The sequence below is a fragment of the Perognathus longimembris genome, chromosome 23, assembly GCF_023159225.1.
Source record: "Perognathus longimembris pacificus isolate PPM17 chromosome 23, ASM2315922v1, whole genome shotgun sequence".
Classification (NCBI taxonomy): Eukaryota; Metazoa; Chordata; class Mammalia; order Rodentia; family Heteromyidae; genus Perognathus; species Perognathus longimembris.
This window is the reverse complement of record NC_063183.1, coordinates 17,443,809-17,459,486: the sequence shown is the minus strand read 5'-3', so window position 1 is coordinate 17,459,486 and position 15,678 is coordinate 17,443,809. Positions and strand designations below refer to the sequence as shown.

The 15,678-nt window shown below is 51.6% G+C and overlaps 1 protein-coding gene across 1 annotated transcript in view; it reads left to right on the top strand.

Annotated features, from left to right (window-relative positions):
* Positions 1-15,678, top strand: part of Smad3 (SMAD family member 3) — a 98,276-nt gene continuing 82,598 nt past the window's right edge. The window contains exon 1 of the mRNA XM_048333216.1: positions 1-416. Coding sequence (XP_048189173.1) covers positions 211-416 — 206 coding nt within the window. The 5' untranslated portion in view covers positions 1-210. The remainder of the gene's footprint in view (positions 417-15,678) is intronic.

Genomic DNA, 15,678 nt, shown 5'->3' with positions numbered 1-15,678 from the left:
GCGCCGAGCCCCGCAGGGTTGCAGCGCCGCGGCCCGGCCGGGCGCCTCGACAAGTTCGCGGAGAGTTGTGGAGAAGTTGGGGGTGGGGGGCGGCGGCGCGGGCCCCCGCGATCCACCAGCCCCGGGGCGTCCGTCCGTCGGTCCCGCCGCGTCCCAGCCCCTCGGCCCCCCCTCCCCTCCGGGGGGGAGCGCCCACGCGCGGCCGGAGCCATGTCGTCCATCCTGCCCTTCACCCCGCCGATCGTGAAGCGCCTGCTGGGCTGGAAGAAGGGCGAGCAGAACGGGCAGGAGGAGAAATGGTGCGAGAAGGCGGTGAAGAGCCTGGTGAAGAAGCTCAAGAAGACCGGGCAGCTGGACGAGCTGGAGAAGGCCATCACCACGCAGAACGTCAACACCAAGTGCATCACCATCCCCAGGTGTGTGCGGTGGGGGGGGGGGAGGGAGGGAGCGCGCGCGTGTGCGCGTGAGTGTGCAAGGGTGCCGGGGGTGGGGGGAGCCCCCCGCGGAGAGCGCGGGCGGGCCCGGGGCCGGGTGGAGATGGAGGAACTCCACCCTCCACCGAACGAACCTCCGCGGGGCTTTGCCAACGTTGGAGAGCCTCGGCTTCCACGCGGCCGCTCGGAGCCTTCGCCTTCGCCGCCCTCTCCAACACCCCCCCCCACCCCGCCTCACCCGACCACCGGGGAAGGAGGTGGGGGGGGGCACCGCCGAGATCGGTTCTCACCGCCCCCCCGCCCCCCACTTCTTCCTCCCTCGCTCCCCGAGGAGCTGCGGGCTCCCAAGTTGAGGCCCCGCTTTGTTCGGCCGCGCGGCGGCCCGCGCCCCTCCTCCGCCCCGCGGCCCGCGCTCGTGGAGCTGGCCGCGCGCGCCTCGCCTTTTCTTTTTCCCTTCCGTCCCGGGGTCTCCAGGAATGCGGTCGGTACAGCCGGGGCTGTGGGTGCCGAACGGGGGTGGGGAGGTGGGGAGGGGTCTGTGGGGGGGGGGGTGGAGGAGAGCCCGGTTGATTGGCAGATTCCTCCTCCTTCCCCGTTCTTTTCTCTGCCTTGGGGGATTAGCATTTTTAATTTCTGGGTTTTGTTTTTTCTCCATCGAGTATTTTTAGCCCGGCGGTGCCCGGCGCCCGCCCCCTGCGCACGCACGCACGCACTTAGTTGCTGCGCTCTCAGACTTTGCCACCCGGGGAGGGCCGAGGAGGGCGGACGGGGAGCGGGGTCTTCTCCTTTCCACTCCCCCCCACCCCCCCACCCCTGAGTGACTTTTACAAAACCCCCTCCTTCTTTTTAAGTCTAAAAGATTGCGGTCTGCAGAACACCGTGAAGCCAGCTCGCGCCCCACACCGACAACAAAACACTCCCCGAACGGGCCTCCCACCGGCCGGCCCCGCATTCCTGTAGAGCCCTCCTTCCCGACGCGCTTGGGCCATCTGTCCTGACCTCCTTTATCCTTCCCATCGGGGCTAGCGAGGTCTGGGGCGGGGAGCTCACAGATGGCTGGTGGAAGGGGTCAGTGACTCCTATCCGCTTCTCAGGGCCTTCTGGTGGTGGGTGTCCGGCTGGGAATTGGGGGTGGGGGTGCCTTGTCCTTCTGTTTTCTACTCCCCCCCCCCTTGAAAGCCTTGGTTCCAAACCAAGAGAGAAGGTACATGTGTTTTCTTTGAGGCGGGAAGGGCGGTATGCTTGGTCCCAGGCTGTAGAGGAATGAGTAGAGGGTTCCCAAGGTCTGAGCCGCAAGGACTGGCATGTACCCTCCTCGGCCACCTGCCTGAAGCAGCTGTACAGAGCCACCAGCCTCGTCAGCAGGCCCCCAGTGACATCTGCCACCGCCACCCTCGGCTGGCCTTCCCTGAAATCAGCGCCACACATGTTCAGCATTGCTTACTTGAAAAAGTAGTCTGTTTATTTGTTTTTTATTGTTATTATATTGGTGATGTCTAGAAGGGTTACAATTGCATAAGTGAGGTGTAAAGAGTCACCCCTTCACTCCCTCTCTCTCCCAGTTTTTCCCTCTTATCCCCACCCACAAAGTTGTATAGTTCCTTTTCAACGTAGTGTCTAGTGAGAACCACTGCTGCATTTGGTAGTTCACTTAAAGAATTAAAAAAAAAACACCACACTGCAAAACAAAACTGGGTGGATCCCAGTCAATAAGGGGACATAGCTCTCAGATTACACTGGGGTTCTGATTTCCTGAGCCAAAGTTGGTAGGCTTCAGGGAGGGGAAGGGGTGTGAAGGTCCAATGGACCCTCCCTCCCCTGGTTTTGGTCTCAGCTTTGGTTCTTAGTTCACTTTACTTTTGGCGGGTTGGAGGAGGCCCGTGGAGGGCCGTGCTTTTTTATCTCGGGAGCGATGTGTCTAAACTGTCTTTCTAATCTGCACAGGTGCATCAAGGAGTAGTGCATTGAGATTCACTGGAAGCAGTTTCAGTTATTAAAGAAAAAAAACCTCAACAAAACAAAAATCCAGGCAGCTGGGGAAAGTGCTTCACAATTCACAAGGCATTTTCCTATGGTTTTACGAAGTCCTTGAAGAGAGATAGAAGGAAAGCAGCCCCTGGAGCAACAGATAAGGCAGGCCTAAGAGGACCTTGTGTTTCAGCTGGAGAACTCTTCAGAGGAGAGAGGCACGAACAGGCTGCATGGGGGAATTCGGGGCTCGGACCCCACATGCCCCTGCTCCCAGGGGCAGCTTTGGGCTGTGCAGCCTGAGCCTTCTTTGTTAGTGCTAAGTGCCCTTCGCCAGGGGTGGGCCGTGGCACTCTGCTCTTGTTCAGTCTTTTAGTCCGTTCTCACTTTCCGGGAAGCATGGCTTTGTTCTTCCTCTTCCTCTTCTGTAGCCCTCAGCCTGAGGAAGCGTGTGAACTCTGGAAATGTTTCTGAGAGTTCCAGTCCGCTCGTTCCCTGTTCTTCTCGTGACTTGAGGTAGAACTGGGAAGCTTCTTCCCATCTAAAAGGGTCCTAATGCCAAAGCACAGGTGTGTGTGTGTGTGTGTGTGTGTGTGTGTGCACTACTAGAGCTTGAACTCAAGGGCTGGTGCTCTACTATTGAGCTACACCTCCACTCTGGGTTTTTGTGGAGAATCTCAGGGACTTCTCTGCCCAGGCTGGCTTTGAACCATAGCTCTCAGATCCCAGCCTTCTAAGTACCTAGGATTACAGGTGTGAGCCACTAGCACCCAGTGAAGCAGATGTTTTCTTTTATGTTCTCATGTTGAGGATTGACCCCAGGGCCTTGTCCGAGTTAGGTAAGTGCTCTACCACAGAGCCACATTTCCAGCCCTCTCAGCAGACAAACCCAGTGGCTTGGGTAGGTCCAAACAAGATAGATTTGTATCTCTGGATTGTGTGCCCACACCTCGGGGGATACCTTGTCTCCCTTGGCAACAGTTGCTGCTGTTTTGGTTGTGGACAGAAAAGTAAAGGCCATGCATGTCTTGGGGAGGTGGCTGGTGGCCTTCTGCTCTTGATGCCCACGTGTCTGTGCAACCTTGTAGGCTGCACTGTTGCTTGCTTCCTACGGCATTTGAGAAGGCTGGCTCTGGAGACACAGGGCAGCATGTAACTTAGCCGGCCCACTGCGGGCAAGGGAGGCTGGGGTTCAGAATATTCTTGGAGATTCGGGCTTTGAGGAGTCTTTAGCCTGAGGAGGTCTAACAAGAGTCCTTTGGTTCGTGATACTGATCAGCACCTGGCAGCATTTGGCCATAGCAGCCTGGCTTCTATGTGCCTTTCTCTCTAGCCTTTTTCGGTCATCAGGAAGGCTGGAGTGATAACAGGTTTTACTGAGGTTCAAGCGATGAACTTGAAGCGATGTCACCTATGTGGTAGGAGGCTAGCCTTTGATACCAGCAGCCACACAGACGCAAGTGTAGGTAGGAGTGGAGTGGAAGTTCGAAGTGGCGGTGTCTGCCTGCTGCTTCAGCCGCTGGGGAGGCTGAGACGAAGATGGCAAGTGTGAGCCAGGCTAGCATGAAAGTAGCAGCAAGATCTTGGCTCAGAAACAAAACCAAAACAGGTTGGAGATGTAGCTCAAGTGTAGCTCTTAAGTAGGATGCCTGCATGAGGCCGTGGGTTCAATTCAGCCTACTTGTTGGGAGCTGGGCCAGACTTAGGCTTTACAAAGCCTTAAGTTTGAACTTTTTGGCATCAAACTATGGAATCCAGAGGGAAAAATGGGAGACTTGAACCAGGTAGTAGGTCTGACACAAAGATCTTCCTCCTCCTCTTCCTGCTCCTCATTTTTTAGTATAGTATGGCCTTCTCCTGCAGCATGCGTGTACACGTGTGTGTGTGTGTGTGTGTGTGTGTGTGTGTGTGTAGCTTGTGTTAGGGCTTGATCTCAGGGCCCAGGCACTCTCCCTTAGCTTTTTCCCTCAAGGCTGGTCCTCGACCACTTGCGCCACACCTCTACTTTCAGCTTTTGGCTGCCTAGTTGGAGATAAGAATCTTACAGATTTTTCCTACCTGGTCTGGCTTCCAATGTTAATTGTCAGAGTCCAGGCTCCTGAGTAGCTCGGGTTACCGATGTGAACCACTAGTGCCTCGTGAATCACTTTTTTCTTTTTCCTTTGGTGGTAATGGGATTTGAACTTAGGGTCTTATTTATGCTCAGCCTTCCCCCCTGGGACTTTGCCAGGCTACTCTCACCTGAGGAAAACAGGGAAAAGATCATAATCAACACTAAACCAGGGGCCTGCGGGATGTTCTCTCGGACTTATAGACTTCGGTGTCACTTGTAAAGCATCAGTAGCAAGCTGCCAGGGAGACACCCCCCCCCTCCCGTCCAGCTCTTGTTAACCTTGGTTAGGGGTGTCTCCACAGGGCCTACCTGACTGGGGTGTCTGATGCAGGCATTTTCTGGGAACTCTGTCGGGGCAGATGCATGTTGCTGATGGCTCATTCCTCACAGTTGCGTAGCATATGTTACAGGTACAGTTTGTTGATTCACTAGGGTTGTTGTACCCCTCCCTTAACTGAGTCAGTGTTAGGGGCCCCAGGGAAGGATGAAGAGATACATGGGAGAAGGGAATCTGCCAGTGGGGAGCTTGTTTCAGTGAGGGAAACATTAATAGGGCATTATTGGAGTGTCTACCTGCTGTTTCTTTTGTCGTCCTAGCAATCAGAAGAAATGCGAGAGCTAGTATGGAGCAACTTTTAGGGGAGAGGGTCTGTGATGTTTTATTTATTTATTTTTTGTGCTGGTAATGGGGCTTGAACTCAGGGCCTGGGCACTGCCCCTGTCCCTTAGGCTGGTGCTTCACCACTTGAGCCATAGCTTCACTTCCGGCTTTTTTTGTGTGTGATTCATTGGAGATAAGAGTCTCATGGACTTTCCTGCCTGGGCTAGCTTTGAACCTTGATCCTCAGATCTCAGCCTCCTGAGTATCTAGGATGAGAGGCTTGAGCCACCAGTGCTTAGCTTAGGAAGCCGATTTTAAATGTAGAAATCATTGTGGTTGAAAATTAAATACTACAGCCCCATTTTTTGGGGGGTGGGGTGGGAGGGAGGACCCCAGAATTCGAGCCCTGCCGTTTTTTACTACCTGGATGGGTTTGGGAATTCACTTCCTGTCCGCACCAGTGAACTCAGGCCTGAGGAAGTGTTTTGCACATCAGAGAGCTTGAAGGAAGTATGTTTTGACTACTTTCCAAATCCCTCCATGGTGGAATGAATCTACTGGGTCCTCCGTGCAAGTCCCTTCTGTGATGACAGAGGCAGGGCACCCATGCTGTGTTCATTCTCATTCCAGGATACTGGGCACGAAGGGGCTGGACAAACACCTTGCTGTGATTATCTGTGGGAGGAAGGGGGGGGACATGAAGGAGAGGAGGCAAGTGAATCTGCGCTGGGCCGTAGGACGCAAGCTCAGGTCAGAGACAGCTTCTAGTGTACAGGATGCTCATGGCAACTTTTTAGTACCCAACAACAGTTGCCTGTGAAAATGACACCTTTGGCCAGGTACCTTTGGTGGCTCACACTTGTCATCCTAGCTACTCAGGAGGCTGAGATCTGAGGATTGAGGTTCGAGGCCAGAAAAGACTTATCTCCAATTAACCACCAAAAAATAATTTTTTTTCCAAAGGCAGAAGTCAAGCAGAGTGGGAAGCTCTGAGTCCTAAGTTCAAGCCCTAGTGTGTGTGTGTGTGTGTGTGTGTGTGTGTGTGTGTGTGTGTGTGTATGCATGCTGGTTCTGGGGCTTGAACTCAGGGCCTGGGTTCTGTCCCTGAGCTTCTTTTGCTCAAGGTTAGTGAGTGCTCTACCACTTGAGCCGCAGCTCCACTTCTTCTGCCTTTTTGGGGTTTTTTTGGTAGTTTTTTGGAGATAAGAGTCTCACAGACCCTCCTGCCTGGGCTGGCATCAAACTTCAATCTTCAGATCTCATCCTCCTGAGTAGTGTGAGCCACCAGTACCCAGCTAAGAGGTGTAATTTTTTTTTTTTTTGGCCGGTCCTGGGCCTTGGACTCAGGGTCTGAGCACTGTCCCTGGCTTCTTTTTGCTCAAGGCTAGCACTCTGCCACTTGAGCCACAGCGCCACTTCTGGCCATTTTCTGAGCCACCCTTCTGGCTTTTTTTGCTGCTTCATTGGAGATAAGAGTTTCATGGACTTCCCTGCCCAGATGGGCTTTGAACCTTGATCCTCAGATCTTGGTTTCCTGAGTAACTGAGCTGACTGGTGTGAGCTACCATTGCTTGCTTCCTGCTTCTCTTTCCTTCTCTTTCCTGCCAGGTGCTTGCTGGGAAACAAGGCGTAGAGTCAGGACCAAGGCCCACCAGCTGGTCCAAAAGGGGGTTCTTTGGAGTTGTAGGAATGCTTTATGTATTCAGGTCTTAGCTCATTTGGAAATAGTTTTCTCAGTGCTAAGAAACCAAGTGCTGGAAGCCATACAGTTTTATTGACCCTCTGTGTGCGTATGTATGTGCGTATGCACACATGCCTGTGCGTGTGACATTATTCTTTGTTTTGACTTCATTAACAGTGGGAAAAATGACAGATCTGTAGCCCCGGTCCCATTTTGGGCTGTTGATTATTTGCAGCCCTGCTGTAAAGCGCATGCCGCACGAGTGTATTGCTGGGCTCTGTTTTGACAAATTCAGTTTGAAATGGAAACATTGAAGAAGACTATTCATTAAGAAGTTAGCTAGTTTTGGATTAGGTTAAAGTTTTTCTAGCAGGTCTTTTCTTCCCATATATGTGGTCAGAAAAACAAACAAACACTGTAAACTACGCAGCTCATGTCGGTAGTCTTGGCTATTCAGGAAGCTGAGATCTAAGGACCGAGGTTTGAGGTTCGAAGGTAGCCTAGATAGGAAAGTCATGAGACGCTTTATCTCCAGTTAACTACCAAAAAGCTGGAAGTGGATCTGTGGCTCAAGTGGTAGAATGCTAGTCTTGAGCAAAAAAAAAAAAAAAAAAAAGATCAGGTATAGAATCCAGGCCTTTAAGACAACAACAAAGCAAAAAGCACTAATATATGGTCTTTTCTGGGGTAGGAGGCAGCAGACTGGATGGTTCTAGATGTAGCTGTTTCTCATTAGCCACTGTGTGATCTGGGATAAGTCACTTAACTTTTCTGAGTCACAGATGTTCTTATTTGGTAAACAGGCTTAGGTAAACCTAGAGGACCTTCCTAATTTGGTTTTCCCTCAAGCAGTTTAGAAGCTTCCCTTTGCACACCACCGATGGGTCCATAAATCATGAATTTTTTTTCCTGCCTAGGCTAGCTTCAAACCGTGATCCTCTGTCTCCTGAGTAGCTAGCATGAACCACCAGTGCCCCACTCACGGATCTGGTCTAATTATCTATGTTCCAAGACCATATCAGCCGGTTAATTTATATAAGTGGAAGTAACCAAACTTTAATTCAGCCTTTTACTTGGATTATTTTCTCTCCCTCTGCTCTCTCTACTTCTTCCTTACCCTCTGACTCTAAATCAGTAAAATTTAACTAGGAAGGGATAAAACAACAACAACAACATCTGAATACTAGAATAAAGATGTGGAGGATGTGTGTTCTGAGAGGCAAGGAGCAGTTTTTCTTGCTTTGTTGCTATTTCTGGTTATTCCCAGAGCAGGAAGTTTACTTAAACTAATGACCGCAGATGCCTAAAATTGGTGCCATGTAAGAGGTGGGCATTCTAGATGGTACCTGTGGAAGATATTTGGTCCTACACGAGTGTTGACCCAGGAGGTTTCCTTATTTATTTTCAAGCATCTATATAAAGACAGACTGCACCCGGATTGCGTAAGCTTGAGCCAGCCTTTTGTTAAGCAGCGGTGGTGGAAGTGACAAGTTTAAACCCCAGCTAGGAAATGAAAAGCAAATTCCCTCCCTAAGACGTCTTTCTCGTCTTTCTCCCGCGTGTCACGTGGCTCTCCCTCCCTCCCATCTGGCAAGTTCTCCTGCCGGTTTAGCTGGGGGACTAGGGACTCACTGTATGTGGCTTTGCCTTGGAAACCTACAGAATTCTCAATCTGATCATTTTTGTTGCGAAGCCAAGCCACCTTGTAGCTTGGGGGAGGGAGGGAGGCATTGTCTCTCCATCTCTCTCTCTCTCTCCTCTCCCCTTTTAAATAGTAATGCATTTTGGGTGTGTGGTTTTTAAAAGTCTGTTTTTACGCTGTCACAGCTCAAAAATGCCAGAAGGCATAGTTTCCTTAAAAAATCACCTCTGGGCTGAGCCCAAGTGTGGAGTAATGGATCCAGAAAGGACTTTTTGAGTAGCTACAAGTGCCCCAGAGCAGTGTGGAAGGAGGGAGGTGGGTTTTTTTCCCTTTCCCTCCAAATCCTCCTGGTTGTAAACTCCTTGAGCCTCATTGGATTCAGACTCCAGGCACCTTTCACTTCTCTGAGCAGGGAAGATTCTAGTTCTTTCTGCCATCTCTCGTAAGTCCTCACTCCCTAAAATGGTTTGTCACATCTGGGGAACAGAGGGGAGAGGACAGGAAGTACCCCCCCCAATTTGGGGTGCCTGTACTGGGGCTTCAACTCTGGGCACTCTTCCTGAGCTCCCCCTCCCCCTCCCCTCAAGGCTGGTACTTATCACTTGAGCCACAGCTCCAGCTTTCAGCTTTTTGCTGGTTAACTGGAGATCAGAGCCTCACGCATTTTCCTGCGTGGTCTGGTTTGGAACTGTGACCCTCGGATCTCAGCTTCCCGAGTAGCTAAGATTACAAGCATGAGCCACAAGCACCTGGCCCAGTTGCACCATTTTTTCACATTGTTTAGCTGAGTGAAAACAATAGCACTAAGAACAGACCCTGCGGAATGAGTGCCCCCTGGGGGAGGGGGAGGGCAGGTAAGATCCGGAAGCAGGTGGAAGTGACTCACGCAGGCCCCCATGGCTGTCCTCTGCGTGCACCTGTGTGAGGCTGAGCGTTGCGACATTTCTTGGGTCCAAGTGGGAAGGCCAGCATACCTGCCATTGGCTTGTGGGAATGGTCAGCTCATAGCTTTGGGTGTGTGGGTGCGGGACCTTGGACTTCTCCTGGAGCTACGCAAGATGGGGTTCTTTCCTAGACGGTCTCCCTTGACCGTTCTCCTGGCTGGCTCTTCGTAGAGTGAGGAACACGTAGGCCAAGGCCATCTAGAGCGATTTCTCCTCCTTCCAGATCATATACAGCACCCCAATCCTTTCCATTGTCCCCTCCCCCATGGCTGCTTCCCCATCCTCCTCTGACTTCTTTTCTAGTCTCTCTGTCTAAGGGCAGACTCTGCTACGGACAGTGGGGTACACACCTAGGGGCCAAGATCTGGGCAGGGGGCCCCTGGCTGGGAAGAATCAGCCACAACTTGGACTTGTGGTCTGGGGAGTCTCTTTGGTATGCATGATGCTCCCCAAGTTGTAGAGTATTGCTGGGCGGGGGGGGGGAAGGGGAAGCCGAGACCCAGGGCTTCTTGGGTCTCCACGTTCCATTGTGAAAGCAAGGATTTGGAGATTTTCTCACGCAGACTTCTATCTAGATCCTCTCCCAGTACTTGTCAAAGGAAGATGCTAGAACATCTCCCAGCTCAGCGTTTGTCCTCTTTGCCCTTCCTTGGACGTTCGCCACGCAGTACATAGGCCTGCCTGTGTGTGTTCACTCAGACCTGTCCCAGACGCGCGTGCACGCGCGCACACATGCACGCACATGCGCACTAGTACTGGGCTTGAACTCAGGGCCTGGGTGCTGTCCTTTAGCCTTTCCACTCAAGACTAGAGCTCTAACACTTGAGCCACAGCTCCACTTCTGGCTTTTGGTGGTTAATTGGAGATGTTAAGTCTCACCAACTTTGCAGCCTGGGTTGGCTTTGAACTGTGATCCTCAGATCTCAGCCTCCTGAGAAGCTGGGATTCTAGGCCTGGGCTACTGGTGCCTGGCTAGAGTCAAGGAAAAGCAACTCAAGGAGCGATACTCCCTGCCATCCCCATTGCCAGGGTGGGGTGGAGACCACACCACAGAGTGGAAGCTTGTTGGTTGGAGCACTGACATGGTGCTGGGTCTTATGGGACCCAGAGGTGAAATCCTCTGTCTGCAAACAGACAGAGGGACAGAAAAGCACAGTTTCCATGAGCTCCTGGGAGAATCAGCCTAGCAAAGGCCAGGTGCCAGTAGCTCACCTTTGTAATCCTAGCTACTCAGGAGCCTGAGATCTGAGGATTGAGATTCTAAGCCAGCCCAGGTAAGAAAGTCGGTGAGATTCTTACACCAAAAAAATCCAGAAGTGGCGCTGTGGCTCAAGTGGTAGAGTGCTAGCCTTGAGCATAGCTAAGGGACAGCGCCTAGGCCCTGAGTTCAAGCCCTAGTGTGCACACAGACAGATCAGACAGAATGTTTCCTGGGAGCTCAGAGGAAGTGCAGCCATCCTCCTGCTGTCAGAGGAGTTTCACAGGAGGATGGCAGTGTGAGGCCCTGCGGCTGAATAGAAGCGTGGGAGTGGGTGGGGAGGCTGTCTAGAAGACAGGCCAGATTAAGCATGGAAAGGAAGGCCTGGAGTTTGGAACCACAGGGCAGTCCCCAGGCGGCCAGAGTGTGGAAGAGGGAGTGGTTGAAGAGGCGTTGAGGAAGGATATTGCCAAACACTTGGGTCGGCCAAGCTCGGTGTCTGGCCCTCGCGGTGCAAGCCTCCAGGAGGTTTTAAAGTCGGGGAGTGGTGTCTAACACCCCTGTTGCTTGTATTTCATTTCCTCCCCTGGCCCCACGGCCAGTCACAGCAGGTTTGCTGCCCATTATCTAGGTCAGAGCCATAACCTCATAGGCCACCCTGGGGATCGCTTTAGGCTATGTCTGGAGCAGGTTGAAAATAGTGTCTTGTTGGCCTTCAGGAGAGCAGAGGGATTGTCGTTCAGCTCTGGGCGAGTCTTCAGGTGATCATTGGGTGACTGGTGCCATGGAAGCCTTGGGAAGTGAAGCGGAATGCAGGGTGTCAAAAAACAGGTTATATTTCCAAACAGTCAAATAAGCCAGCTGTGGTAATGCATGCCTGTAATCCCAGAACTCCGGAGACTGACAGGGGGATTGTGAGTTTGAAGCCAGCCTGAGTGACACAGTTGAGACCCTGTCTGAAGAAATAAAGAATAAGACAAATCAAGAAAATAGGTTTTTTTGTTGTGTGTGTGTTTTTTTTTTTAAAGATCAGTATTGCTCATCACTGAGTGCGAATAGAAATCTTGTTGGCCATTTAGAGATCGCCAGATTGCCTTATCTGTTTAGAGGCAGTTATTGCTTATCTAAGATTGTAGGTTGTCTTTTTCTTGTGCTGGTCCTGAGGCAGGAACTCAGGGCCTGAGCGCTGTCCCTGAGCATTTTTGCTCAAGGCTAGCACTCCACCACGCGAACCACATCTCCACTTCCAGCCTTTTGGAAGTTCATTGGAGACATGAGTCTCTACGAGTTTCTTGCCTGGGCTAGCTTTGAACCTTGATCCTCAGATGTAGCTAGAATTACAGGCCCGAGAAAACGTGGTGCTGAGCGATGGTAAGATTTTTTTCCTAAGGTAGTTTTGTGTCTAGGGATTATTCTAGAACCTGGACCACATTTGGAAATGAGCGGAATGAATGGCTTGCGTGCTGTGAGTTCAGATTCTTGGCACAACCCCCCCCCCCCCCATTCATGGCATTGGTGACCATGGGCAGACAGATCACTGAGTGACATGAGTTCTCTGAGCCTCCGTGTGCTAATGAGTGAGATGGAGTTAGGGAACATTTGGCTATGCTAATGGCTACTCAGAAGGGAGGGGAGACAGGTGGGGGTAGAGACGATACATGGGCTGTGTGAAAATGAGGTACAGGGTGTCTGTATCGTCATTAGGTCTCGGGAATCTGCCAAAGGCCCAGTGCATCCTGGGTGATGATTTTGTTTTGGTGTGTGTGTGTGTGTGTGTGTGTGTGTGTGTGTGTGTGTGTCCTGGGGCTTGAACTCAGAGTCTGGGCACTGTCCTTGGGCTTTTTTACTAGAGCTCTACAACTTGAGCCACAGCTCCACTTCCAGCTTTTTGGTGGTTCATTGGAGATAGGAGTCTCATGAACTTTCCTGCCTGGGCTGGCTTAGAACTCTCCGTCCTCCGATCTCAGCCTCCTTTGTAGCAAGGATTACAGGCATGAGCCACTAGGCCTGGCCTCCGTGATGTTTAATGGCAGGAGCAGGGGTTTCTGGGGCCAGAGCTCCCCTGTCTCACCGCTCCATCATAGCCAAAATTTAGATGGCAGGGGATGATGAAAGTTTTGTGGCTCATGCTTCCGCCAAAGCCTTGGAAGGAGACAAGGAAGGAATTAAAAATAACAGTGAGCATTGGGTGCTCATTGGCTCACACCTGTACTCCTAGCTCCTCAGGAGGCTGAGATCTGAGGATCGCAGTTCAAGGCCAGCCTGGGAAGGAAAGTCCATGAGACTTACCTCCAACTAACCACTTAAAAACCGAAAGTGGTGCTGTGGTTCAAGTCCTAGAGCAGTAGCCTTGAGCACAAAGAGGCTCAGAAACAGTGCCCAGGCCCTGGATTCAAGCCCCACAGTCAGCAAGACAAACAAAAAAATGAGTGTTCTCTCTCTCTCTCTCTCTCTCTCTCTCTCTCTCTCTCTCTCTCTCTGTGGAAGCTGAGTGATCTGTACTTGATCATGGAGTGAGCACATGGCCCCCAGTAGTCCGGAGCCGGTGGAGATGTGTTGGGGCTGTTCTTCATTCCTCCAGGCTCCCCCCGCCCCAATCCCCTCAAATCTTGGTCTTCTTCTCTTGTCCTGAATAATGGATTGCTAGTCCGAGAGGGCGCTGAATTCTCTCATCTCTCCAAGCCACCTGTGGTTGAGCTCCAGGGAATAGCAGCTGAGGTGACACCGAGGGCCAAGTGACAGGCTGAGCAAAAGCCCAACAACGTGTTCATACAGATTGGACGGGACCTTCTTGGAGAACATCACCATTCACTTCGGTGGCTCTACTGAGTCTCCTCCATTTCCGTTCAGTTCCCAACAGTCACAGGAAGGCACGCATGTGGGCACAAAGGAATCAGTGTGGTGTCCCAGATCATTGAAGAATTGTCACGGGAACTGAACCGTGGTGTCATGGGCACAACAAGGCCCTGTGGGTGAGGTTGGATCCTGTCCTCATGAGATCTGAATTCCAGGTCTCCCCACCACTGCCTCCTTTTTGGTGGTCCATTGCAGGTCAGCATCTTGCGGACTTTCCTGCCTGAGCTGGCTTTGAACCTTAGTCTTCTGCTCTCAGCCTCCTGAGACACAAGCGTGAGCCACCAGCGCCTGGCAACCCCTCCCCAAGCCCCCCATCCCTGTCCCCCAGGGTAAGCTCATGGAGGACCAGTGGTATCCCAGGTTTACCCTCACCTGTTGAGAAGTGGGAAATGTGGTCATAGTCCTCTCTCTTTTGTGGGCGACAAGGTTGCCTAACTGGGGTTCTTGTGGGAAGTGGTTACTGGGAGGGGGAGAATGAAACAACATAGTTCACAAACGGGCTTTTGTGAATGTGTGTGTGTGTGTGTGTGTGCGCACCAGTACTAGGGTTTGAACTCTCAAGGCTGGAGCTCTACTACTTGAGCCACACCTCCACTTTTGGCTTTTTGGGGGTTAATTGGAGATAAGAGAGTTATGAACTTTCCTGCCTGGGCTCGCTTCCAGCCACGATCCTCAAATCTGAGCCTCCTGAGTAGCTAGGGTTATAAATGTGAGCCACTCTCAGACACACAGCCACCAAAGAGCTTCGGCTCTAGTCCCTCAGGACTAGGCTCCCCGACTTGAGCCACAGTTCTACTTCTGTCTTTGGTGGTAATTGGACATAAGTATCTCACAGACCCTATTGCCGAGGCTGGCTTTGAATCTTGGTCCTCTGATCTTAGCCTCCTGCGTAGCTAGGATTGTAAGTGTGAGCCACCAGCACCTTTCTGTATATCATATTTGGCCACCATGTGTTTTATTTTTATGCTATCTAGTTTAACTCTTAGCCATGAGAAAATGGAGCCATAAGGATATCATTCTCTCCAGATGGGCAAAATCAGTATGGCAAGCTGGATTCTCTCTCTCTCTCTCTCTTTCTCTCTCTCTCTCTGATTTCACTTCTGACCATTGTGGAGATAACTTCTGGGGGCTGTAGACCCCAGGTGTGGCTCCCCTCTTGGCATTCACCCCCAGTGGCTGAAGTTGAACCTGAACTGTTTTGTCCTCCTCCCACAACCTGCTGTGGTATTGGTTTCTGGAGCCCCACATTCAAAAAGGCGTTGAGTCAGCAAGAGAGCAAGCAGGAAGGAACTTCGCTTCCACCTGATTGTCCTGTGGAGCTCAGGTCTCCCGGCCACTCTCGCGAGCGGAGATTTGCTCAATGGCCCTAGGAAGGTCATTTTGACCTTCCTGGGCTCTGGTCTTTCCATTCACAGAAGGATAAACTTATAGAGAGATCCCCAGAACTCTCTGCCACTCCTCTTACTTCATGACCCCTCTCTGAATGCCTGGGTTCACTGTGCTCATGTTTTCCTCATGGCCTTGTTTAATTGAATCGGAGTCATTAAATTCTTGTGTATTTGTTTTTGGTGGCATTGGGGTTTGACTTCAAGTCCTTGTACAGGGTAGGCAGGCACTCTTATTACCAAGTCACTCCGCTAGTCCTCATTTTTGCACACGCGTGTGCATATACGCGTTTGTGTGTGTGCGTGCACTGGGGCTTGAATTCAGTGCTTGGGCCCTGTCTCTGAGCATTTTTTGCTCAAGACTAGTCCTCTAACACTTGACTACACCTCACTTTCAGCTTTTTGTGGGTGAATTGGAGTTAAGAGTTTCACAGACTTTTCTTGCCCAAGCTGACTTTGAACTGTGATCCTGAGACCTCAGTCTCCTGAGTAGCTTAGGATTGCAGGCGTGAGCTACCCATACCCAGCAGTTTTTATTGTGCTGATAGTGGAGCCTGAACTCATGGCCTCCTGTTCTCACTTGACTTTTTTGCTTAAGGCTGGTGTTCTACCACTTGTGCCATACCTCCATTTTAGGCTCTTTTTTTCCCCCTGGTTAAATGGGGGTAAGAGTCTTAGGGACTTTTCTGCCCAGGCTGGCTTTGAACCTTGATCCTCAGATCTCAGCCTCCTGAGTAGGTAGGATTGCAGGTGTGAGCCACCGATGCTTGTGGTATAGTCTCCATTCCTTTTCAGGCACATGCCTGGGCGTCACCTACCTATGTGAGTCTGCCCAGTAGCTAAGCTAACAGGTGCC